The sequence below is a fragment of the Accipiter gentilis genome, chromosome 9 (genome assembly GCF_929443795.1).
Source record: "Accipiter gentilis chromosome 9, bAccGen1.1, whole genome shotgun sequence".
Taxonomy (NCBI): domain Eukaryota; kingdom Metazoa; phylum Chordata; class Aves; order Accipitriformes; family Accipitridae; genus Astur; species Astur gentilis.
The window spans coordinates 37721371-37748949 of NC_064888.1; the positions used below are offsets into that span (position 1 = coordinate 37721371).

The 27579-nt window shown below is 43.0% G+C and overlaps 1 protein-coding gene across 1 annotated transcript; it reads right to left on the reverse strand.

Moving 5' to 3' along the window:
* Positions 1-1289: 1289 nt before the first annotated feature.
* On the reverse strand, positions 1290-23393 carry RGS10 (regulator of G protein signaling 10). The gene is made up of 5 exons (XM_049810825.1): positions 23254-23393; positions 16770-16888; positions 15226-15312; positions 8277-8420; positions 1290-4634 (listed from the first exon to the last, which is right to left on the reverse strand). Exons 1-5 carry the CDS (start codon positions 23300-23302, stop codon positions 4488-4490), a joined length of 546 nt encoding a protein of 181 aa, XP_049666782.1. The 5' UTR covers positions 23303-23393; the 3' UTR covers positions 1290-4487.
* Positions 23394-27579: the final 4186 nt, after the last annotated feature.

Genomic DNA, 27579 nt, shown 5'->3' on the forward strand with positions numbered 1-27579 from the left:
GCAACACCAACTGCTGTTAATGAAAACCAGAGCCATTTCAGTATTTTAGTGCAATATCTTAACTTAGCCGCATTTATCGCCTACAGAAAGCCCAGCAAGTCCATCACGTTTGAGGAAACAAGCAGCTGTGACCTTCCCCTATTTGCAGCCTTACTCTACCATCAGCGTCCCTACATGTTATTCTGCCCAGAACCAGGAGAGGGTGCTGTTAAATTTGGCTAGCATTTCATTTATCCGGAGAACCACCGCATTCTGCAAAATGCCTTTCCCTACTTCTTCCCCCTCCGTCCCCAAGCCCTTAGTATCGGGTGCTTTTTAACTCCTGACTGAAATGGATTTGCCACACTGATAAGCCAAGATATAATAGCACTGATGAAAAGCATCTTTCACTTAATTATAGTAAAGCTCCTAAATTGGAGTGGTGAAAAGTCATGCAGATCCTGCTGGGTGCTCGTATGGCAACACGGTAAAGTTACACAGATCCTTTGGATAAAGGATGCCCCGCAGCTTGCTTTTTACTGTGGCTCTGCCAAAAGAGCCCTTGAAACCCTTGGACATCAGCTGTGTTGGATTTAAAACAAGAGGGACTGCCTCTGGGACAGGGAAAGGAACAGTATCACGTCAACAATCGTCGCGTGTGTCAGGGGCAGACATTTGGCAAAACTGGGTGACTTTGTAAGACTTGCTGCTCTGGTTTAGGATGAAAAAAGTTATAAACAAACAAAATTTATAAAAGGGGGAATATATCCCTTTTCAGCTTTGAACCACAGTCACAGAATCACAGAACAATTTGGGATCTCTCTCTCTGCATCATAGACCTAATTAGTTTTTAACCGAGATGCAAATGCTACCCACTTAAAAGTCAATCTGAATCTTCAGTAAAAATATAAGCACGTTCCAAACTGTTATCCAAACCTGAATATTCAAGCCTTTTTCTCTCCCTCCCTATGGTTTTTCAAACCCTCCTTCTCCACATCAATGGGTTAGCAACTTGAAGCAAGCACAGTGGAAGAAATCGAACAGGAACAAAGAAAAGGGAGATGAAGAATGTAAAAGAAGCATCTTCTGCTGTTCAAGTGACTTTCTGCAATTTGTTCAGACAACATCTCACTCAGAAGTGAAACCCACAGTGACATCCCATCTTCTGATCTTCCAAGAGAAAAACATACTATGACAGCAACCGTGTTAACAGGGACTGAAAGCAGAAAATGGGATAACTGGGATGTGAAGTGGTCTTGGCCCAAACTGTTCAAAACATAAAATGACTGTCAGCACATGGATTTGGTGTACTTATAGAATATTTTAATTTTTAGCTGAGAAACACACAATAGGGTAGAGTTTAAGGCATGCAATCAGGCATGAAACTTCTATTGCTTGCATTTTGTGCTCATACCTTCAGTGTAAGTTGTATGAAAAGGAGTAGATCCTATCTTTAATCTCTACGTAAAGCAACTCTGAGTACCCACTTACAGCCTGAGGTTCCATGCAATGTTTACAGTTGTTCCTGGAATGCAGGATTTACTTACAGGGAAACTCAGTTCCTTTTCTGTCGGTGCAATTTGTTATATGCCACATAGAGAAAATGTAATCTATTTCACAAAGTAAGTTTGATCAGTGATAATATCAACAGAAGCAAAATAACCTTCTCCACATATACACATGCTGCAATTACAGACATCAGCTTGCGTGGTTTTATTTTGATTGCTCTTTTACTGGAAAATACAGATAATCTAATGGATAGGAAAAAAACCTTTCATTTCTGCACCTTTCAAGTCTAGTTATTGGTTTTCTTCTAAAAAACAAGCCAAAACCAGACACCACAAAAAAGACAGCCAAAAGGGCAATGAGCTTTTCACTTCTGAGGAAAAAGAGCAATTCAATGATTAAGAATTTTGTGGATTTAGGTATATTATCTTAGTAACATCACAGGTATTGAAATAAACAACATAGGCATTGAGATGCTGCTAAAAAATAATTTCCATTTGAGTAACTTTTGCTTGGTAGTAGTGTAAAGCACCTTTGTATCTACTCCTATGGGGCATTTGCTTTAACAAGCAAATAAGACAGTACCTGACAGGGAGCATATTGCCAAGGAAAATGTTGTTTATAAGCAGCTACAAACGAGTATTTTCTCTCTTTAATGCCCTACCATTGTCCATACAGCTTCTGGTTTTATTTTTTATTATTATTATTTTAAAACATGATAGTCAAAGACTCTTCTTCCTTACTCATGTGTTTTTAAAAATCAATATGATTAAAAATGAATCTACTGTGCATCCATGTGATGAATGTGGTAAGAGCTCATCTGCATTTTTCCCCTGAAGGTCCCCACCCTGCATTTTTCAGTATCACTAAGACTTCTGCTGCATTTACTGGGAAGAGACAAATCCCAACTCCTAAATGTGTTTAAGCTGCCCATTCCCAAGGACTTCAATGGTATTGAAGTTCTGTCCTCTGCTGTGGCAGGCATTAAGAGTTCATTATTACAGTGAATTTTCAAAAGAGGTAATCCTGAGGTTACAAATAGTTGGCAGGTCCAGAACTGGATGGTCCTATTGCCTAGGCCCCATCACAACAAAAGGATTCATGCACGTGTTTACTTTGTTCCTATTCAGCAAAACATTGAAATACAACTTAAGCATGAGGTCAAATACCACTGAAAAGTGCCTGAAGCAAGATTATGACTTCACCATTAAATCTTTTGAGAGCATAAAAGGAAAATGAACTCAGTGCATAAGAATTACATCTTAAAACATGCATACGGAGGCACTGACCTCTTATTTGATTTTCTAAAAATGAACAGGCCATTTAGCTCTAGGGGAAGAATCGGAACTCCTGTTCCTGCTCTTCCATCTAACTAGGGAAGAGCCCATGGAAGCAATTTTCTTTACATGTTACCTGCAAGAGTGGCTCAGAGTTAAAAAGAAATAATCAAGTCTACCAAGTGAGTTTGCATCCTCAAAAATTACAATCTAGACTTGGTTTGAAAACATTGATAGTGACAGTAATGTATAAAACATATCTGGCCTTTCTGACAAAAAAAGAACTATAAAACAATCTAAAGCTAACTGTGCATTTAGATTAGCCAGCACATAAACAAAAGTTCAAGAAAAGCAGTGCAAAAAATGAAGGATTAAATAATGAGAGGATGTGAAACAGCGAGACTACACACTGCAAAGCTTGTAAATAGAGCACATAGCTAATAGGCTTTCCCAACTTAAACTGCAATTTAGTAACACTGCAGTGAATTAATTAAAAAATATACGAACACATAAAAAATTGTATGCCAAAATGTGCTTTGCAGCTCTGACACAGTCCCAGGACGATATGGAAGGCTCATTGGGAGCGTCTTCCTTTGCCACCCTGACATTTCATCTTTTATTGCTCTGGGCAGAAATCAATTCCCCTTCCTCTCAAGCTTGATGTGAGAACACCTAAATCACAACGTCAACCCCCTGTTGCATTGCAGCTATCAAAAGTTACAATTAGGAAACACCGAAATACTTCTCTGTGGCAAACAAAATTAGGCAGGGTGACTTCAGTAGAAAGATTTTAGTAAAACAAAGCCAGACTTTGTTGGTTGGTCCTTTGCCAAAGTATTCTTGCCGCACAGAGCAGGATTGCTCAGGAGACCTAGGAGAGACCAGATGCTTCCCAATATCGGCATCTGACACTGATGTTATGCTGACATGCAGGACACGAGAGAGTCAAGCTTTGCTGAAATCAGTGTGCCCAGAGTGGGATATTAACTGTCTGGTTTCCTAAAGGCTGTAGAAGTTCTTCAGATATTCTCTCTATCTTAAGAGATTTTGTTCTCAAGGGAATACAGGTTATTCCATCCTCTGAAGAAGGTGATTGTCTACTGCAAAAAAAGGGGGAAATTTAAGAAATACAGAAATTAAAATCATGATTAGAGAAGTGTTTTGATTAAAAAATAAAGGCAAAGCAAAACAGATAGCACCTCGAAAGAACAAAGTTACATAGGAAGGGATTGGATTCGATTGAGCTTAACCCTGAAAGATGCTGTCCCCTCATGATCAAGTTTGCTATGAATGACTCATCCACAAAGTAACGTGAAATGTATTCCTCAGTAGTTTCTCCCAGCGATTCAGGATGTAAAATCCGGTCACAAATAAAAATTACAAGGCAAAAATAAAAAACCAACCAACCTATCTCCCATTTCTCATCATCATGGTGTCTCACAAAAGAAAATACAAAAACTGAAAGCATTTTAACTTGTAAAATATGAAATGCAATTCATGCTATGGAGGAATACCTCAGCTTTTTAGCTAGGAAACAGCCTTCCCATGGGTGCCTGGTTATTAGCTATCATGCAAAAACAATTAGTCGTTCAAGCAATTAAGAAGGTAAGTATCTCCTAAAAAGGTTTTGAGCTTTTCAAGCCCTAAATGCAACTGCCATAAACCTAGACTGTTCCTGAGTGTAATTTAGTTATTGTATTGCCTCTCCTTAAGAGATTCATTGTATCATGTGTTGTAAATTCTTGATGCTCTTTTAGCTGCAGTCTGAGCCTCTGGTGAATTCTCCTCTTGCTCCTCACTCTTCTTGTGGTTTAGGAATATCTCTGACTTTAAGAAGCGGCTGTAGCTGTCATATTTCATGAGATTGAATATCTGGTAAGAGGGAGAAAAAACACAAAAACAATGACCTAAGTAAAACTAGATTTTAAATGTGGAGGACAGTATATGAACTCTAATGTATTTTTGTTCTGTTAGTACTAAAGCATTACTAAAAAGCATAACATTAAAACACACTTCAAACTCTCAAAGGGGGCTGCACATAGCAAACAATATTGCAAGTTCCACGGTCACCATTTTGCAATAATGTCCATATTAGTTTAAGAATCAGACTATGGTTTTCACAATAGCCAACTTTGAAAACCTAATACTGAAGGTGAAAGGTCACATGCCATGGTCACTAGGTAGGATTTTGCAGCTGATGATCACATAATTGCACGTGTGGACAAGCCAGGACATTACCTGGTCCCCTCCCACAGCAGCCTTAGGCCTGCAAAGCCACCAGGAGTAAAACCTAGCAAGGGCGTCCTTCTGGCAGCGTAGTTGGAAGATATTCAGAGGAGGAAGCAGAGCTGAAGAAAAAGAGGTACCTTTTAGGTACCTTTCTGACTGCAGTTACTCTTGAACATTACAGAATAGCTCATTATACCTGCAGAGCACTGGATAATTAAGAAAAGCCTCTAAATAATTTACACAAGTACCAAAACTTCAAACTGAACCTAGTCTGAAACAACTGGTTTAACCAATGTTTCTTAAACTTATACCAATCTTCTCATCCTTTTTAGACTACTATACAACCGAATACCAAGACTGGTCTCAGGTCAGATCAGAAATGCTCCAGGTACCTGTCACAAAGAGCTGATCTGGTATAGATGTAACTTGCCAGTTAAAATGTGGTTTAAAATTGGTGATGGATTAAATTTGTGCTATTAGGCTTTTCACTAGCCCAAGACCTGCCCTTCTTCTCATAGCCAGTATACAGCCAGCATGGAAGCATGAAGTCATCACTGAGTATAGCTTTTCTCTCTCAGGGCTTGAGTTTAGGCTCATCCCTCAACATGACTGTTTTCTCTTCTATTTATACCCCTTTCAGACAAAAAAAGCTAGAACTCATTTGGAGTTTTCTGAAAACAAAACAAAAGGGCTTGGGAGAGGAACCTGGAATCTGTTCAGGTGTCAAGGTCAGGACTATACTTTGCTTGGTCTTGAAACAGAGGGGAAGGAAAAAAGTAAAACTCAAAACTATAATTGAGGCAAAACCAAAGCCTACATCACTCTCTGCCTATTATTTCACTGGCGGAGCCTCTCTGAGTCATGCTTCATGACTGATTACATTTTATGGTACTCAGAGTAACTGAATTTCCAAGACGAATTTCTGGATTCTGAACTGCATGTGTGGATAATCCATGTCTGGATAACTGGAACTTTATCTTTATGGGCCTCATTTCTAACTCATAGTACAACTGGGTAATACAACTGTTTGTTAGGAAGAAAAAAAAAATAATAACCTCAAACTGTTTTTTCATTTCACATCCTCAAGAAAGCTGGACAGATAAAGGTAAACACACAAAATTTGACTGTTCTGGTCTGTGTGTTTGCTGAAATATCCCCCTTGCAAATAAATTACATGAAGCATTTACTAACGACTGTTTGTTTACATATTTAAATATTTAAGTTCATGTTTAAAACAGTAGAAATCTTGCTTTATAAGCTACATACTGGAAGGCTAAAAATCCCAAAACACCCACTCAGTGTAGACCCAAATCAATGCAGTTAAGCAAAGTCAAATTACACCTCCTGGTGCTGGCTAACTACAATATAATTAAATTTATCCAACTAGCCCAAGGGAAAAAAAAAAACCTGTAAGGACGAGACATTGCCCCTTAAAACTTCATGAGTCACTGTTAAGAACTTAGACCCCTCTTGTTCCTGTTATCATTTAAAGCATCTCCCAGAGAGAAAGAGCACTGTAAGATCAAAACCTTCTGGAGTCTGGTCAGCCAAATGCACATGACAGACAGATTTTATAATCACATGCAAAAGCAGAATTGTCTTTTTCCCTCCCCTCCTCTCATCACCTCTGTGGAGCAGGAACACTTACCCCATAAGTATTTTGACATCTACAGATTTCTAAGAACCACTAACCCCATTTTATTCAGCATGAACAACTGCCTCCAAGCTATTTGTTTAAGGCCATCCCATGAGCACAAAACCACTCCCCACAAGTAGCCCCATTTAAATCAGAAGGTCTCTGGAGAACTGAAGTGGTAGTTACCAGTAATGTTGTAGACCAGACTGTGGCTTTCAAGCTCTGCCTTTTTATACTTCAGACACACAGTGCCAGCAGTAGTTAACACTGTTCTTTAGAGAACAAATTATACCACTCTTCATAACTTTATAAGGATTGAAAACTAGAGGAGACCATAACTCTTCCTGAACTATTATCTAACAGTAATAAACAGAAGCTTTAAGCGGTTGAAACCTGCAACAACGTAGAAATGCTCTGCATTTGGTTTTAGAAGTTCACAGACTTTCTTCCCACACTAGTGGGATTCCTCTACCACTGGTCTAGTGTGTTTCCAATTCAGGTATTACTAATCCCTGGCTGTTCACGTGCATGCTCATTTGTGAAACTGCAAAACCTTTTAACTCCAGTAGTCTCTCCAGCTTCACTCTCGTAATCACCCAGCCTAAACTGCAGTGCTTAGATTTACCAGAATATTTTCCTTCCCTTCCCCCAAGTCAGAAGTTTGTCGATGAAAAACTATTTCTTCACATGGAAATTGAGTTTCAGACATTTCCACTGCTAATGACTTGGAACCTGTTTGATAGACAGCAGAGCCTTTGCTCCTCAGACTGCTTCAATTGACCCAGCCAGTGCCCAACTACCTTATTCAACACCTGATGTGAAATGCATTGAAAACACTATTTAAATCAGTGTGCTGTTTCTCCACAAAAGAAAGAGCCAAATGGAAAATACAGGTAGTCCTGATGATGGTACAGAAATTAGAAATAGTCCAGACTGCAAGTGCTGGAAAGCCTCAGATAAGAATGACTCACTTCATAACTTATGCTTTAAAATAAGCTAAATAGCAAGAAAATTTACCACCAAAAGATGTGCCTGCAAAACATCACCTACTTTCTGCCAGACCTCCCAAGTTCTGTAGGAAAAGGCAAAGCAGATACCAACTCCTCTTTTAAGTTTTGTGTGTTACAGAAGAGGAGACTTTTCAGGAAATTGCATTATATTCATATCAATATAAATACCAAAACAAAGCAAAGTGAAGAATCTTGAGCTCTCAGGGAAACCAGTGGCAACTACAGAAACAAACATCAGCAATGACTCAGCTCAAGTGAATACACAGGAAAACGTAGGCACAAAGCTAGTCAGCTGGGTGATTCTCAAGCTACCAGCAGAGGAACCCAGGAGAAAACTTCATCCAATTTTCCAGGGAAGTCCTGAACTGGAATCAGCATGGTTGCACTGAGTGTCTTAACTAATTGGCCCTAGTTAGGTGGGGCCAAGAACCTGGGATACAGTGCATCCACTCTCAGAGTGGCTGCATTAATATCGCCAATACGGAAGCAACCCAGCTCCATGCCTACCTATTCAATCCAAGCCACAGGTAGCAGTAGGCACATTCCCAACTTCCTGCACTAGCTTGGGCTTAGAAAGCAGAGTCCATTAAAAGCAGACAAAACCTAAAAAGCCTCTATTCTTGAAGAAAATAACTTTACCTGGTCCTGGAGCTTCTGAAACATGAGAGGGTGAGGTGTCTCCAAAATGGTCTCATTCAAACGGGACTGCCCTTCAACATTGACTTGGGAGGAAGCTTTACTGGACAGGAAAGTCATATAAATTTCTTTCGCTTTTTCTTGCATCTGCAAAAGGACATATTTATTTAAAGAATTATTTGCTGTGGGAATATTCTCCATATTTGTTAATGTTTTGTTGGAGACTGCTCTAGGTCACTTACTTCTTGAGGTTTACATCCTAAACCCAAAACATAGTCTGAATTAAAAAAGAAAACAAGTAACAAAACAAATATACATACAATAGCTTATTTGTGTATATTCATTTTTACGGGAGGAAAAACATCTCTGCAGGCCAACTGCTGCACTGACATCAGTGGAAGCTCCCAGTATTCAGCACTTAGGTCAAACAGCAGGTTGTGATGTTTGAATCCGAGTATCCAGTGTAAAACTGCTCAGCATCATCAGCTAGGCCTTGTCTTCACTATTTAGAAGACTATTTTTACTAACAGATAATCAGTATGCGCAAGGAACCCAGAGGAAAAAACACTGTGGAAACTTACTCTTGCTGTAAGGCAAAACTAAGCAAAGTCAGTGCATAATCCATGCTACTGCTAGATAACCTTGTCATACTACATGCTTTGTCATAACTACCTTTTTTTTACCACAGGGCAGCTCACATGCAACACTGACTACACAATTGAAAAAACCCAGAAGCTTGGCTAATGTTAAAGATAAGACTCTCAAGAGCCTCTGAAAGCTGATAAATAAGGATAGGTGTGACTTGCATAAAACTGTTTGTTAGTGTTTGCCCTGATTTCAGCAATCCTGTTTCAGTGTTCTTCTGTTGATAAATCAGTAACAGCGATAGCATTTTGACTCAACCTAGCATCTTTAAGCTTCAAAGCAGTAAATGAGTGGTCACAGTCCTCTGAAATTCAATGCAAGCTCCCCCTTGACCAGAAGGTCGGATAAGAGAAAGCCAGTGGGGGACAAGAGAGGCAAGCCTCCTGCTGCAATGTGAATTCTGCTCACTGAAAACAAGGCCCATGCAGGAGCAGGCACTGTACAATCCCAAGCCACGGGCACTCATCAGCGTTCCCCACTGCACATCTAACGGGCAACCGCATCTCCAGACCAGCACCAACTAAAGGGCTGTGTCTTTGATAGGAAGTGGGCTTGAAGAAGGAAGCATTTAAATACTTGCCCATGAAGGAGTCACAGAATTTCTTTCATGTTTTACAGCTGAAAATCAACATTTGGGGATAATTAGAAGAAAAGCTACATGTGTTTGACAATTCACAAGGCCTAAAGAATTAACTCTCTCGCTGCTGAAGGGGACACACATTTTCCAGGAGTATTCCTTTTTAAAACAGATTATTCATCTGATGGGTAGAACATCATGTGTCAGGTGCATTAGGTCACAATGAAGTGCTTTTAACAATTTCTGATCTTTTCAGTTTCACAGATCAGGGAGGACTGGGGCAGCCATGCCTGTTCTCAATGAGCAGTTAATCCAATCGATCAGAGTTATGATGGCTTTAACTGGTAAGGTTAATACCCTAATGCAGACACAGTAAAGGTACCTTTAGCTATTATCGCATGAGCAAGCATAAGCGATTGTACTGACCGTCAGTCCTACCTAAATAACTTTTGAACCTGCTGTCCAATTGAACCATATTTAAGAGAGGGACAAAGGACTAAGAAATAATTACCCTCCTACTGATTCAATGGAAAAGAGTGGCGAGAGAAAGGAAAAGGAGAGAAAAAGCAGCGTGTGCGCTGAGGGAGAAGCTGCAGTATATGTTCAAAAGTCACCTACTTGAACTGCCAGCATGTACTTAGCAGCTGGCTAATCAGTGCACACATAGCCCCATCTCAGCCACAACACAAGGTGCTGCTGGCTCAAGGAACACAGAAGCAAGCTGGGCACTGCCGAGAAAGAGCAGAGCAAGGCTTGAGGGGAAACATGAAACTAGAAGTACTGTGGGGAAGTTTAAAGAACATGGAGGGGAACAAGAGAATTGTGTGGGAGGCTGGCAAAATAGGAAGGATCTCTGGATTTTGCAGGGAAGAATGACAAAGAAAGGAAGCGAAAGCACTCTGGTAGGGAGAGGGGGTTGTTAGAGAGGCGCAGGGGACCTGGCTTTATAGTAAATATGGAAATGCACAGCCAAACATTACAGGTTCTGCTCCACATGGAACAACTGTTACTCTACATCTATGCTTCAGTAGTAGAGCATCAGTTTAACTACAATTTTTTTTTATTTTTTTTTTTTTTAAAGAAAGTACAGTTAAAGCTGCCAGTATATTTATGCATCCTGCAAATGACATTCAGGGAGAGCCAGGTTCAGGAAGAAGAGACAGCAACGTTCCCCATTCAGTGGGCAGCATTCTTTGTTCTGCGTCAGCCTGAATCTAATGCCTCAGCACAGGGGACTCGACTCTGGAATCTAAACAACACTTACACTGGGATCTTGTTCACAGGTGGTTATTAAAGGATTTCTGGCACTTCTCACTTACATCTGCGTGCTCACCCCAGCATCCGTGCCAAATTCCCATTTGGAGTACAAAGTTCTGTCTACAGAAATCCCCCTCACTATTTCAAGTGGATACAATATTCTTTCCCACTTCCTTTCCTAAGGTCAAATTCAGCTCTCAAGCCTGTGTGGTTCCCAAATGAGGTGAATGGAACTCCCAGATGCTCATCAGAACAGGCTCCAGCAGTTAGCAGCTGTGCAGCATTACCCAGTTCTGCTTAACCATTACCACATTACACATGGGAAGCGGCAAAAGAAACTCTTGAATAGGTATACTTTGTTCTGACATTGTTCTCTACAAAACTTCTCGACATGGGTATTTTGGTGGGTTTTAGCAATAGCTGAAAAGATTCCCTGTAGTTTAAAGCATTTATTATAACCTGTAGTTTATTTTTAAAGCTCAGCTGCAAGAGAAGAAACACTTAAACCTTGGGAAGTAGCACAATGGACGTTGTTTATTTCATTAACAGTCACAAACGCAACAGCATATGACTAACTCCAATAAAATATTTAAAGTTAAATTTTATTCACTTATCCCCACCACTCCCATTTCAATAATTAAATGTGTCCTCAGATGAGGACCATATGGGTGGCAGCAGAGCTCACTGCTACAAGTGGACTTGACCTAATTCCTTCCTCAGTCTTTTTGCTAAAAATTACATTTCTATTTTAACTTCAATTTTAAAGGAATGATGAAGAAAGAATATTCTTTTTTTAAAACTACAGAGACGTGTCTTGAGCTGAGGGGAGGAGTTTGTGCTTCTGTACTGCAAGAAGATAGGCTGAATCCAGTCCATCTAAAACCTGCCTAGTCCAGTAACGTAGTCTGCTTGGTGTCTAGCTCTGCAGATGCTGAAAATCTCCCCTGCTCCCTGAAATATGCATGCATTTTTTACTAGTTCACCCAAACAGGAAAACAAACACAAACTCTTGGAGCAGTCTGGTCTGAACTACATTTCTGCTTTCTCCTGACTAAGTGCTCCCACCACTAGTCTAGAGCCAACACAACAGTCAAGGGCCTGGCTTCTTCTTGCTGGTGCTCCCTCTCGTCCCGTGATCTAGCAATCCCGACTGCATAGCAGTTCACATTCAAGAGGAAGGTGACAGAGAAGATGTATCTGCACAGCATCTTGCAAGATCTGCCTGTGTCGGCTTGATATAAGTCAGCTTCTAGGCAGAGCCCACGTGACTGTGGTTAGAGTAACAACTGAACCAAATTTAATAAGCTGTGAGGAAAGGCCCAGGATATTTTCTCAGAACAGCACTAACACAGTTAGACAGTTTGCAACCAACAAAAAGCAGGAGCAGGGTGAGCCTGCATCTACCTGTGAAGACCAGAAAGGACATGAGAGAAGGACAGCACATTTACTGAGCCAACCACCCTAATGGTGGCTATATATATTATACGTAATATATAACATTATACCTAATGGTATAGCAGTCTACACAAAACCAAACACTGCTCCCAGCTGACACTGAAGGGATGACAATACCACTAGGCACAATGGATATCTAATCCACTGGCCAGACGGTGACCTTCACGAAAGTTTAAACTGACCAAGAAAAAACCCACGCTAACACTCTCATGTCACGTGCTGAAAAGTTTATCTTCTACTTTAACAATGGGGGAAAAAAACTCTCATACGAACTGGGTTAAATTGAAATCAACTTCATCTGAACAAAAGTCTAAGTGTCTATAAGCTATTTTCTGTGGTAAACCAGTTTTAATGAGAAGCAGGTTGTAAAATAAGTATAAGGTTGTTTTTAGAATACTTTGGTCACATTAGATAGACACAAAGTGATTTCTGCAAGAGTTGCTTTCGGCAGACAAATTCATACTTCATACTATTATAAACACTGGAAAGATTTCTAATTTTAGTGCTTTTTCTAGCTTTGTAAATTATCTAGATAAAGCCGTCCATAAGCAGTAGCTATAAAAATTTACTGTAAGTCTGTGTCATTCTAAAGCACATTTATTCTAGCCAGCTGTAATAGCTTTGGCAGTACTAGACTCCAGATTGACCATACTGCGTAATGACTGGTACTGAATAATTAAGCTAAATGGAACCTAGTTAAGTCTCTGTCCATTCATTTGGCAATTCGCTCAAGAATTCATTAAGTTACTGTCTCTATACAACAGTTTACCGTTTCCTGCACTAGCATGCGCAATCCTAAAATAGCTGAAAAGATGGAAATTACTTAGCAAGGGAAAATAGGATTATTATCCCATTGCAAAACGTGGGACCTTACAGAAGGATTTTCCACTTTCATTTCCACTTTAAAATGCAATTTGATACCTGTCCAAGGGGCATCAAGAAAAAGCTACATACCTCTTGGCAAGGACACTGTACGACATACAAAGAAAAAACATCTGCCCTGTACAAAGCAAAGGGTTCTTCCCATTTGGCTGTGGACTGTGATGCTGGCTTCTGCTCCACCAGCTCAGAAATCAAATTATTTTAATGGAGTAGGGAGAGAGATCAAGAATACCTAGATCCTCAGCCCAGCATATCTAACATACCAGCCAAGACGTTGTATGGACATCTGGGGACAAAAGAGAGGAAATGCTTTGTCACAAACTCACAATAATGAGATCTGCAGCTTGTGCCAAAGCAGAGCCAGGTCAGTGGGACTGATGGAACCACGCTCACCCAGACAGGAGGTGGCTCCCAGTGCAACCCAGACAGGCTGCAGCTGAAACATTCCCTTACATGCAATGGGAAAGGAGAACTCCTGGCCTCACTCCATCTACCGATATTGCTGCCATCATGGTGGCTTCTAGCACAGTTCCCTCTTTTATCCCATCTCATTTACTTTATTTCTCTTTAGGCCTTGCATCTTACAGAAAAATAGCCTGACTAGCTGTTCTCTTCTGAAGAGTGTCCGCACACACAGACCTTAATGAGGGAAGGAAGTAGCTAAATACGCCAAGCTGAAATAGTGCTAAATATTACAAAGTGTGCAGTCAAACTGAACATTTTCCTCTTCTTGCAAAAATTATTATTTCTATATTATTGATAGATTTATCAATACCAAAAAATATTCACAACTGAAACAAGCAAGTTGTTTTGAAGGGAATGCTTTTTCAGTGTAAAATAGAGAACATTTACAGAAAGTAGATTCCCCTCTCAAAAATATGTGTTGGTGAAAATCCAGGGATATTTTGTTGAAAATCTACTGGGAAACAGTTTCAGCTGACGATATTTGACTGACCTTAAGAGAGGAATCCCGCAGTCCGGATGCAGCTCTCTTTATAACATCCCTAGCAGCCCAGTTCCCCCACCTGATTCCTATTTCCTACCGTTTCTGATGTTAGTCAAAGCACTTATGGTCCCATCTGAAGCAGATTTAAGTGCCATTTTCCCAGCCTCACCTCCTCATGCTACTCTGCTTACTTTGGCCAGAAGAGTGCAAAAGGGGCTGTACATTTGCACCTGTTGCCTTCTAAAATGGTCCCTTTGGCAACAAGAGCTGCACACATGTGAAAAGTGTAAAGGTGGGATTTCAAAAAAAGGGCTTATGGGATTTAGGAGTCTGACTCTCAAGGACAGTGATGCTCAGCTAGAATTTTAAAACTACTTCATTTCATGCCCACAGAATCCTTGTCTCAAAGATCAAATAAATCTGGAATTTCTCGGGGAAAAAAAAAAAAAGAAAAATTCACAAAAAAATTTTCAGAAACAATCAAACAAAACACAGTACATATTTTAGGCCTGACTCTATAGGCTTCAAAGCCTAAATATGAAAGTGGATCCTGCATTCCTGGTGGATCTAAACGTAGACCAAGATCCAAGCAGTGGAAAAAATTGGAGGTGGCTCATTCCAATAGAATATTTTCTACTAGAAAAATATACTTTCATGAAAACAAAAATGCTCTGCAGGTATATGTCAATTTGAATAAATATTGAAACAAAAAAGTCTAAATGGACACTCAACTTGTTTTGTAACTTTTAATTTGATACAGCAAAACTTTTCTTTTTGGTATTGTAAAACATTTTGTTTGCACTGATTGTTATTTTTATGTTCCACTAAATTTATAATAATGGTGTATATTTTCATGTAATAGCCGCTAGGCTTTAAAAAACGTCATGAATGAATATATCTTCAAGCAAGATAATGCAACATCACTGAATTAAACCTTTTGCTATTCCCAAGCAACAACAAAAAGTTCAGAGTTTTCAAAACATGGGAAACTTGACAATTTCAGCATTTTGTTTTGGTTTGAAATAGAACCAGCTTTGTTTCCAAACAATTCCACCACCGTGCTTTCAGTGCAATTCCTTCAGACATATTTATTTGCACTCAAATGAAGCATCTTATGCAACAGAAACATTATAGTTCCAGCTCTGCTAGGGAAACTTTGTTGACAAGTAAAATTTATTTAGGAAACATACCTGTTTTTTTCCCTGTGTTTTCTTAAATTCTTCACATGCCAGCCAGAACAAAACATTTTCTTCACTAAATTCTTTCTTTAAAAATTCCTAGGGAAAAGAAAAACAAACAAACAAACATTAGGATCCAATTTCTCAATTGTTCTTCTCTCTTCCTACTATAGCTATTAAAACTATAAGCCACCTACAGCTAGTTTTACCATGGAATGAGTTTACATAGTGTAGTGTAACAGAACCACTGCATTAGTGCATCTGCACACTACCAAGACACAAATGAACAATCATACATTCAGCACTTTGAAAGCACATTTCAGGAGAATGATGAGCTACATTTAATCTCAGAGCGTGTCAGTAACTAACAAGAAGAGTTTCTCAGCCTCCCTTAAATAACTCGAGCAATTTTACAGTCATTGCTCAAAGGGAAATCCAAAAGTATATGAATTCATTAGCAGGTGAGTATAATGAACTATTTTAATGAGAGTCATAGATCACTTGAGATTCTCATCTAGTATCTTTCTGATTTTTTAATGAGTAAAATCTCTACAAATAAAAGTGTTTCTAAACAGGATCATCAGTGTCAATAAATTCACTTAAGTCAGCTAAAGCAGAAGACGTATCTGTGTTCTCTAGACAGTGTTTAAACAAAGCACACTCCTCCAAAAGTGAGGCATGTTTTAAAATGTGGAAAAAAATCTACATTAAATTTCTCTGTAAAACATAATGACCGAAATATTTATAGCTCAGGGATCAACAGTTTTCTCTTTCAAGTGTTAGAAAAGAGATATTAAGTAACGCCAAGAATTAAATAGCATCAAGATTACTTTTTTTTAAAAGAATTCTTAATCACGGTGTTTTGTAATTCTAGTTTACATCACTTTTCAAAACAGTCTGGCAGGAAACCCAGCGCATTTTATCATTGCTTGGTATGGCAAAACCATACTCAAGTAGGTAGTTCCTATTCCTACAGCTAATATGGCAAGAAGGCCTTGAGAAACCAACTTGCCAACCTCACCTAATTAAGCCTCAATCCTGCATTTTGAGCTGCACAAGCCCACACTTTGTAGTAAAGGGAATTCTTTTCAGTACAGCTGCTGCAACACAGAATAAGAGCCACGCAAGAGTTATCAGGCTGGTAACCCTTTGCTGAAGTAAGGATAATATATGAGAATAAAGAGCGCAGGATCAGTCCTCAGTGATAAATAATGCTTGACAAGAGAGATCAGTGGCTCAAGGACTGTAGTTTATCCAACAGTAACTTGTTAATCCTTGCAACAGCTGATAGATCTGATTAGAAAGATGCAACCAAAAGTCTTCCACATGCCATGTTCTGTGACAGCAAGCTGCAGTGCCAGTGGGCAAAAGGCACTACCTCAGAAGCTCAGCAAATGCCACAGCTCCAACTCTGCCACCTCTCTCAGGGTAGGTATCTAGAAGGATGCATGCCTGTGTGCTACAGCACTGGCACACCTGCACCATTTATGCTGAGACTCATTCAGCTTTAAATCCTAATTTCGGTTTATATAAATATCCATAGTTAATATAGCAACCCTAAATCGTTTCACTCCTTCTGGATCTTCAAGGAGGTTCTCCAGTGATGTAGCCCATTTTGAGGTTCCTTTCAAGGTTTGATGGCTGCTGCTTGGGTGACCCTCGCTGTCATTTATCTCTGGAAAAAATTGAAAAAAACACCATCTTCGTTAGAAGCGAGGCATGTCATATACATTTCTTCCCCATTGTCCTCTGCATCCTTGGATTACAGCTGCTCTCCTTAAAGGAAATGCCACAAAACTGAAAATGAACACACACACACATATTTGAATTCTTCTTTGCCTATAAGGAGGCAAAAATGCCTTGCAGTTATATAATTCATGAGCATGTAAGTAGGCACTGTCACTATTTTATAAGAGTTCAAGCACCTTTTGCATGTGGAACACAATGACCGCAGCCTGTGTAATAAAAGGACCATTTGCCTTTTGTTCTGGCACTGTCAACGACATTAGCTTCTACAAAGCAAATCCTGGTCAGTCACAGACATGAAATTTATTTTTAAGAAAAGAATCGTGACTGGAGGTTGGGAAAAGGCAAAGAGAGAAAGAAAAATAAAGCTTTGTTTAGCAGGAGAACAAGTCCAATATGTTAACCCAGTCTAATAGGAGGAAAGACAGCTGGCAGAGGAGCCTCATTCCAGCTGAGTCAACCTGCTATTGGGCAAGTGGTATTTGGGTGTTTTTTCCATTTGCTTGGTTGTTTTCAAGTCCACTGAAATTCTGCTTTTATAAGGTGTGCTGGACTGTGCCAACACCTTATCTCTCAGCCAGCCTTCTCACAGATAGGAGAGATGGTATACATTTTTTAATTTTTCTATCCCAGGGACAAGTATGTTACATCCAAGGCTGGTGATGCCAGAAAAATGGTTTGCTGGCTACCCATGAGAAAACCTATTACTTGGGAAGATTCCAGGAATATTACTGTTGATCTGAAAAACTCTAAAACAGACATAAGGCACTTGGCCTCCTTTCTTCTCACACCCAAAATGCCCAGGGAAGACAGCAGGAATGCAGGCCATGAGAAGTCAGGCTAAGAGCTCCACTTCAGGTCACTACACACTGGAAAGGTGCACAAAACTCTTACTGTAATCAATACAGGTTCTATTTATTTTTATAACCCCTTCGTTTCTCCCAGCAGCTTATTGGAAATGTGGATCTTAGTAACTTCTGCTTAAGCTCTGTTAAAAAACCCTTCCTCCCCCATGAAACTAAACCTCAGCAAGTATCTCAAAAAACTATCTATGCAGAGCTATACTATCAGATGCCCTTTTAGCCGGTAGCTAGAATGATAAATGCTAAGGTTAAAGCCCTACAAAATATTGGCACGACAGACAGCAAAGCCTACTGAGTTTTGGTTGGTAGGGACCTGTAGAGTCTGTTTGTTTTTCTAACAGTGAGATGGACCACGGTTTTAAATGAAGGAACATCTCCTTCCTTGACAGGAATGAGGTTTTTTTATACAGGAGAAATTACAAAGCTGGAAAAGAGGTAAACTTTCTGGAGCTGTGGATTCCATACCCATTGCCTAACACCAAGAGATCTACACTCGTGCCCCAAGTAAATACAGACCTAAAAGGAAGGAACGCATCTAAAATGATTGTGCAAATGGTCACTGCAGGCTACATTTTTCATGTGTAAATCCTGTCTCTCCTTTGCCTGTCCTGCTGTAACTCTACGATGCAGTTACAGCACCAACCTAAAATTTCTTACACAATGAACGCACAACTCTATGTCTGCACAAAACCTGTCAGGATCCATGATGATAACCAATTTGGGTAAAGAGTGTGACAGACTGGTCTCCAAAGCAGCAAGTGCACCCACAGCTCTGTATAAGAAAACTCTGCTAAAGGTCACGAGTCACAACAACCCGAGGATTGTCTCCAAACCACTACAGCAGATTTTATACATGACACAAGAGTACAGTGAGTTAACTGTGCCTCAGTTTCCCCTCCCCTCATGCAAAAGGATGTGGTTCTTGATTATTGCTTGCAAAATTTATTTTAGGAAACTGACTCAAAGTATCTGGGCATCTAATCTCAGTAAAATCTGTGAGATTTAAGTGGGAATAGCCAAGTACATTGGAGCAGAACACAATTACCTCTGAGGAGCTTGACTCTCGTTACACTCTCTCATCTCCAAGAAGAATGGCAGCTCTATGTGTACAGCTGCTAATGGCCTGAAGAACCAGGCCATTCCCTTATTTAATATATGATTTAGCACAGAACTTATGTGAGTGAGATTTTATTTCTAGTGTTTCTTTTCCAGCCAAATTTTAAGTGGACATTAATGATTACTTTGAAAAGCATGTATTTCAATGAGCCAATGCAATACAGGGCAGACCCAGTGCCATGAGAACCTAAAAATATTTCTGGTGAGCAGACAAAGGCCGGAACAAGTGCTTCCACGCACCCAGGACACATCGATCTGCTTCCCCTCAGCTGCTTTCGCTGAGCTCTCATTCTACTGCTGGCCATTCTCTCTCCTCCCTAATCACCATTCTCCCCAGCTTCCTCTCACTTCCAGCCTACCCAGCACAACCCAGCTCCATCCACTGTTTACATTCCCCCTCGCTCCTCCTCGTCACCCTCCAAACCCTGCATTCTCCTATGACCCTGCTTCCTTTCTCCCTACCTTCTCCTCCTACGGCCTTAGGAGAGAAAAATTTGGTTTTGGAGGGAGGACCCACACAACTTCTTCTTAATGTCTGTTCTGCTGAGCCTTGCTGTACAGGACTCTGTTACTCAGTTCGTTTCCTCACTTAACCACCTGCCCACAACCCAAAACGTACTGTGCTACTGAGATGAGGCTTGCCTGTCCATTGCTCGTACAATGCAACCCTTTCATTTAGCCCTCGCCTCACTGATTCAAGCTTGCAGTTCCCCAGCACGGAGGCTATGGGATGTCGCAGGCGCTGAGCAGCTCTGCCGAGCCAGCATGGGTCCCACTAGCAGCCGCAATCCCAGCTCAGCCCAGGCCACAGCTCCCAGCATCAGTCCACACCGAGGCAGGGGACACCAACCGTAGCGTCGCAACGGAGGCAGACCCTCGGACCGCTTGTACATAATAAACACGAGAGACCAGAGAACACTCTTGGATCCTGCTATCGGGCAGTGCAGCACAGCTCTTGTCCTGAGTAGTTCCCCCAAAACACAGTAACTGCATCCAAACAGCCTGCTGGGGACATCGCCTGGCTGGTACCATCCTGCCAGCTGTGCTGGGGGCAACACAGCTGGCAGGGGCCAAAGCGATGCCAGGGAACGTGCGAACAGTCCTGGAGGGCTCAGGTCTCTGTGCTGGGCATGGCATTGATCAGGCTTTCTCCCTCTGGGCTGAGCACCATTAATCCCCGTGTTCAGTGTTCCTCTGCAACCACCATAAAACATTAACATTGCCCTTCAGCGCAAATGTAAATAGGCTGCACATGACAGTAGGCAACACCCTGAAATTTTACAAGGATATTAGAACTGCTGGGTATTTTTATTATATCCCATTAAGTACACCATCACAAACATTTTTTCTAATGCAAAAGTGACCTCCCCCAATTAGGATCATAACTTTCCACTCCACATGCTGGTTTCACTTAGCAGATTTGATGTGTGATTTCTAGAATTTTTTTAAGAGCTTAAAAGATAGGAAAGAGGTTTTCCCCACAAATGACTCAAGAAGCTAATCCCCAAATCCATATCCCATAACACCTTGCTAAACTACCTTAAAAATGATACTTCCACTGAAATACAACTTAATGAAAGTCTGAAACAATTTATTTTAGAAGGCGATACCGCAATAAATGTAATTACATGAATGGCCCTCCTGAAACCTATTTATCTCTGTTTGCTATTTATAAAGGTAACTTTCTTCTGTTAAAATCATCAGTGACAAAGTTAAGTAGTATAAACCTGGAAATAACAAGGTTGATACCAACGTTTGACAACCAAAATGTATACATTAGTATGATCATTTAAATGAGGAAGGCAGACATTTGCTGTTACTGAAAACTGAGATAATTTGATGCATCAAAAAGGGTATTACAAAATGGCAGCTCTTCACCAATATTTCTGTAAAAGTAACACACAGAATGTACAACAGATGATAAATACGCTAACTACATTTCTGTCATAGGAGAGCACTTGCTATCTTTTATGCTGGTTAGAAACCAAGAGGCAGAGAAAGCCAACAAAGCATGCACAGCGGAGCACAGTCGTAGAGTCTCTGCTGAAGCAAACTTTCCACTGAGTGTACAACCATAACACAACTGCTTGCATGATGTGCAGTGGCCAGCTGCTCCTACAAAAGCAGTAAATGATTACATGCTTATTTTAATAGCACCATTATTTTAGAGAAGAACCCCATACCAAGCCAACAAATAGGCAGTTACATTAGCTAGAGCATTATTTTAGAGAAGAACCTTATAGAAGCTTCCTTCCCCCATGGCACAATAGTACTGCCGCATTGGACTGCAGATAAAGGCTCTTTGTAAACGATAGATATAACAGTAAGTGCAGCACTAATAACACTGTAATTATCTGTTGAAGCATGGTATCAAAAATGGAAAATATTTGCATTCTCCAAACAGGAGCTTGGACTGAAACCGCAGAAGGTGTCAATAACATAAAAATATACAACTTTGCAAGTCAAAACTCATGGTTCCGGCCCTTGCTTTCAAAAAGCACAAAAAAGCGTGGAAACCCATCAAACTTTCAGAGATTCAGACACACCTAATTGAGTCGGTCATGCTAATCCATCCGCTTTCCAGAAGGACTACGCACCACAACGGTTTCCCAAGCTGCTGTCATTCTGTTGATGCAGTGGCCTGCATGGCACCGTCTCAAACGGCACAGACTCACACGCTTCACAGCATCCTGTTGCATGGATCCCTTACCTAAATGCCTATTCTAACTGCCTCTTTCCCGCACAAACCTTTTGCAAACTCCTTAACAAAAAGCAACCGGCACACAAACAGTAGATATGACAAAAGCACCATATAAATAGCATATTCCCTATTCTGTATTTAAATGCTAATATACAACATTAAGAGAAAGCCTTCTCAATTTCTTCTTGAAGAACTTCTGATCACACTGCCTGCATTTCCCCCTTTTTCACCTGGATCATAAAGCCGCGAGCCACAAACCTTTACTATTAAGTTAAAAGTACTCTGAATACCTTGTCTTTTCCTACGGTCACCAGAATGCCTATCCAGCCACAATCAGCAGTCTGGAATTAATAAATCCAAGGTTATGAAAGAGTAGGCAACTTCGCCAGTAGGCAGCTGAAAAGGGAAAATTCCCTTACTTTCCATGTCTCCAAGCGCCACTGGATGAATCCTCACGCAACAATTTTTTCTTAGTAGCAGCTAAATTTTAGACCGTTTCACTACAGCAGGGCTGTCCTTTGCACGCTTTGGTTGTTCAAAGCGTGAGCCTCAACATCCCCTTTTGACTGTCTCTAACAACAGATGGCTACTGGATTCCACTTTTAACTATAAGGAAGGAAACTAGAGGGACGTTCCGCTTTTGTAGCATCTCTGGAAGCGTTCACCAGACATATATCCTTTAAAAAAAGCCCAACTCTAGACAAACACACCGCGTTTGGCTTTTCTTAGAAAGGCTGTAACTTCTTGCTGTGGGTTACAAAGCGTAGCGTTATTTCCCGGAATTCCGAGTTTGTAACTTTTACCCCAACCGCTTCAGCAAGGACACCTATTACCCCCTTGGGATGGACAGACTTCCAGCCTCAGAGGCACGGCGCCGTGGGGCGCCCCGTAACAGCACGAACACGCTACAGCGCCCGTCTGCAGGGGGAACTGCGAAGTCCTACATTTATTACGCCTCCCCGACTCCCGGTTTAAGACGCTCCCTCCAAACTCCTCAAAGTCAATTTGGAGCCGGAACCGTCCCGCTCTGATGTTCCGGGCTACTGCCTCGCCACCGAGAACAGCGGCGGGCAATTAAAATTCGGCTGACGAGGCGTAATCCCCGGCAGAATCCAGTTCCCTCTTCCGCGCAGCTGCTGGAGCGGGAAGAACCGCGCTTCCCTCCCGAGCCACGGCCGGTTAATGCAGCTCATCGCGCCGGTAACGCGGCCCGCGGGTCCGCCGCAAAGCCCGGGCAGAGCCGAGCCACGCCACGCCGGGCACCAGGTTGACGATGGAGGGACAGGTCCGCAGCAAAGCGAACCGCCCTGCGGGTGAGTTGAAGCCCGCTGGGACCGGCCAGGGCGGGCGGAGGAGCCGGCGCGGCCCGGGCTTAACGGACCCGAGCGAGGAGCGCGGGCTCGCTCGGCTCCCCTCAGCCGAAAGGGCGGGAGAGCGGCTCCCGGCCAGCACCCCCCGCCGCCGGGAGGGGGCTCGGCCGCGCTTTCCTTCCCCGGCGCTGAGGTCGGGAGCGGGGGAGAAGCGCAGCCCCTTCCCCTGCCGGCGGCGCTTCCTCAGGCGGGAGCGGCCGGGGCGGGGGGGGGGTTGTCGGCCGCCCTCCTACCCCCCTCTTACCTGACGGCGGGCGCTTCCTGCTGAGCCGGCTCACGGCCCGGTTAAACATCCTCGGGGGCGGCCGCGCGGCCCCGCGCTGCCCGGAGCCGGAGGGGGCGGCCGAGCCTTCCCCGCTCCCCCGCGGGGAGGCCGCCCCGTCCCGCCCCCCCACAGCCGACCGCCTTCCCCCCTTCACACACACACACACACACACACACACACACCCCAACCGCCGCCTTCTGACAGGCGCCGCGGCCGCGCCCTGCCCGCCGCCAACCGGCCGTGAGGGGAAGGCAGCAGCGCCCGGCCCCGCTGTCTGCCGCGGGGCCGCCTCAGCGCGGCGGGCTTGGGGGGGGGGGATGAGGGGCGGCCGCGGGCCGGGTCGGCACGGCGGAGGAGGAGGAGGAGGACGGCTGCTGTCAGTGGTCCGAGACAGGCCGGGTCCCGGGGTGAGGGGGGCGGCTGAGTTTCCACGTTACCGTGAGGCGCGCAGACCGTCAAATGCAACGTGGCAATGGTGGGTCTTCACTCTCTCCTCCCGGGGCCTGTGGAGAACGACACCATTCCCCTTCCCAGCCTAAGCCCCTTCGTTGTGGGCCTCCAGCTGCTCCAGGTCCAGCCTTCTCCGCTCTCACCCCCCTTCCCTACCCTTCTGAACAGCACCGTTAGTTCAATTCACCCCCATCCATCTCCTCTCTCCCTCCTCTTCCCAGGCTCAAGCCTCCTGCTCCCCACTCTGCTCCTCTCGTCGCGCTCCCGGACATCGGGCAGCATCTCCAGCCAGCACTCGGCCACCAGACACCGTTAAGTCCTCGCTGAGCAGGTGCAAGGAACAAACACGCTGCCCTAAGGCGGTCGGTCACCTTTATGAACGTGTGTGCTTTCTTACCAAAATAGAAGCGCCAGGTTTCTTGGAAGGACGCTTATTTCTCAACAGGAAAAGCACAATTACAATTTTAACAAAGGTATTTTCACTTTCAGAAATAACTTTTTACCAAAATATTGGGTTGGGTTTGTGTGGCAAGGTTTTGGTAACAGAGGGTTACAGGGGCGGCTTCTGGGAGAAGCTGCTGGAAGCTTCCCCTATGTCTGACAGAGCCAACGCCAGCCGGCTCCAAGACGGACCCACCGCTAGCCAAGGCCAAGCCCAAGCCCATCAGCGACAGTGGTAGCACCTCTGTTATAACAGATTTAAGAAGGAAAAAAAAGTCGCAGGGCACACAGAAACAGCAGCCAGAAAGAAGAATGAGAACACGTGAGAGCACCATCCCTGCAGCCCCCCAGGTCAGTGCAGAAGGAGGGGGAGGAGATGCTCCAGGCGCCGGAGCAGAGATTCCCCCTGCAGCCTGTGGGGAAGACCACGGTGAGGCAGGCTGTCCCCCTGCAGCCCAGAAAGGTCCACAGTGGAGCAGATATCCACCTGCAGCCCATGGAGGACCCCATGACAGAGCAGGGGGATTCCCGAAAGAGACTGTGACCCCATGGGAAGCCCACACTGGAGCAGGCTCCTGGCAGGACCTGTGGCCCCGTGGAGAGAGGAGCCCATGCTGGAGCAGGTTTGCTGGCAGGACTCGTGACCCTGTGGGGGACCCACGCTGGAGCAGGCTGTGCCTGAAGGACTGCAGCCCATGGGAAGGGACCCACGCTGGAGAAGTTTGTGGAGGACTGTCTCCTGTAGGAGGGACCCCACGCCAGAGCAGGGGAAGAGTGTGAGGAGTCCTCCCCCTGAAGAGGATGAAGCAGCAGAGACAACACCTGATGAACGGACCATAACCCCTATTCCCTATCCCCCTGCGCCACTGAAGGGGGTAGGTAGAGATTCTGGGAGCGAAGCTGTGCCTGGGAAGAAGGGAGGGGTGGAGGGAAGGTGTTTTGAGATTTAATTTTATTTCTCATTACCCTACTCTGGTTAATTAGCAATAAATTAAGTTAATTTTCCCCAAGTTGAGTCTGTTTTGCCCACAACAGTAATTGAGTGATCTCTCCCTGGCCTTCTCTCAACCCATGAGCCCTCTGTTATATTTTCTCTCTCCTGGCCAGCTGAGGAAGGGGACAGATAGAACAGCTTTGGTGGGCACCTGGCATCCAGCCAGGGTTAACCCACCACAAATATTTAATCCAGCATGTAGCTAGTGTGAGAAATTTGTGTAATTCTGACAAAACTATAAGCCATTGACAAACAATTACCTCGGGAAGCACAGGACAACAGTAGCAGGAGGCACTGGGAGTGCTTAAATCCCCCTGGAAATAGCACCAATACCTACAAAGTCACAGAAATCACTGTTAGCAGAGAAGTCAACACTTGTTTTATTTCCACGTAAGCCAAATCCCATCCTGAACACACAGTAATGCCTTTATAACTAGCTGTGTTCACAGAGGGAACTTGGATGGGCTCCCCATCTCACCGAAATGTATGGATATTTTCCACTTACATGCACAAGGCCAAGATTTCATTCCTGGGAATTGGTGACACCAGAACACTGGACACAAGAATAAATTGCATCTGTGCTTCCAAAATAAACAACAGCACAATACCTTCCAGCTGAAATGATTTGGCCTGCACCCCACTGGACTTCTGCCTTCAGTACCAGGGCCAAAAGCTGTGTTAGCTGGTAAAGATTTCTTGGCTCTTGGTGTGGATTAAAAAAAAAAAAGTTTGCTACACTGCCGAGGGAACTGCTCCACAGCTGCACGTGGCATTTCCAAGCAGACGTGCGAGACAGGCACAATATTTGGACCACAACTGGATTTCTGTGCAAGCATCAGAAGAGCACGGGGTAAAACCACACCAGCAGCAGCACACAGGTACAACCAGGAGAGGTCAAGCACCTGGATAGGCGCAAGGGAAAGGAACATACACGGTAGCGGTTTGGGGAGAAGATAGCTTGGACATGCGCTCTAAAAGATCTGTCATATCCATTAATGGCAGGTAGTTCAGGGCAGTACATTTACATTGAAGCAGTATAGCAGCAGATTTTATTTTTCTTTTAAGAATCAGGTCACAAAGCCCAAAGGTTTTGATTTTAAATGTTAAGAACTGGTACTCCTAGGACAATTACAAAATCTTCAAGCTCATGTCCTGACAACAGGTTATTGGGAGCAGTTTTAAGACTTAACTTCATCAATCTGGAGATGGGAGTATGTAAGAAATACGAGAATGCACAGAGACCAAAGACTCTGCCCATGGTTCACGTTCCTGCGCTGGTATCTCCAAGAAGCTCCACTGAGTCCAGCTATCCCATTTGCACCGCATTTGCATACTGCTAAACCTGACCTGCATGTCTGCCACAGACTTACCTGCAGAAGCCAGGACGTTTTTCTATTCCTTTCCTCCCTCAAAACAAAACTTTGTTTCCAAGATTCTTGTCTTCCTGCCCTTTTTCTTGAAAACATTAGCATTCCGGCTACTCCTGCAGAGACAGCACCCCAAGGCTGGGCACACCTGTGCCTGCTGCCAGGGTCGCTGTTCCCAACGCCTGCTCCCCATGTTCTGCTCTCACATTTAAGACTCAGTGCTTCATTACACATAATGACATGAGGGAATTTTCCTTCCAGGTGGATTTGCTGGAGATACCCAGGCATGGTTCATTTGCTGGGGATTTGTCTTTTTCCACAAGTAAGCCGCAACACCTGTATATAGCTACATACAACTGATTATGACTTAATTCATACAATGCCAGTGTCCACATGCCAAATCTATGCAACTCTTACACTGCTTTTTAGACCTTGCATCCCAACTCTCTTACCAGCTTTTCTTTCATTTCACAGGGTAAAGCTGCCCTTAAAAATTAAGCTAATATAACCCACAAGTTTGTTTGAGAACCTTTGGCTGTCAAACACAACATGTTCCCCAGACAGCAGGCCGTGCCATGTAATACACAGCAGAATATGTGCTCTGTGTACTTACCAAGTCATTGCACTTAAAAATAAAGAACTGTGCACCACTAGAACTGAAAAGTACTGAAATGGAGATACATTTAGTTGATGAAATCATACCATCTGATCATATTTTATGTTCAGCTTTTATTTCTGCTTTCAGCACTACTCAATAACATTCAAACAGTAAAGTCCCCTTAAAAGTGAGCATAAAAGCTTTTGTGAGCCTTACATCTCCTGCTCCATTCTGTACGTACATGACTGGTCAGCATATTGTGTGGCAGCAAACCTTGGACTGCTCATTATCCTAAATGAGGGCAGGTTTAACAATTCGGACAAAGCTCAGCAAATTTCCCATTAACAGTGGTAGGAAGAAGGAAGGGATGAGAATGTGCAAGACACCCAAAAAGGCAGAAACACACTTGAAACACACTTGATAAATCTGTGATTTCAGGCAAAGATACTAAAGAT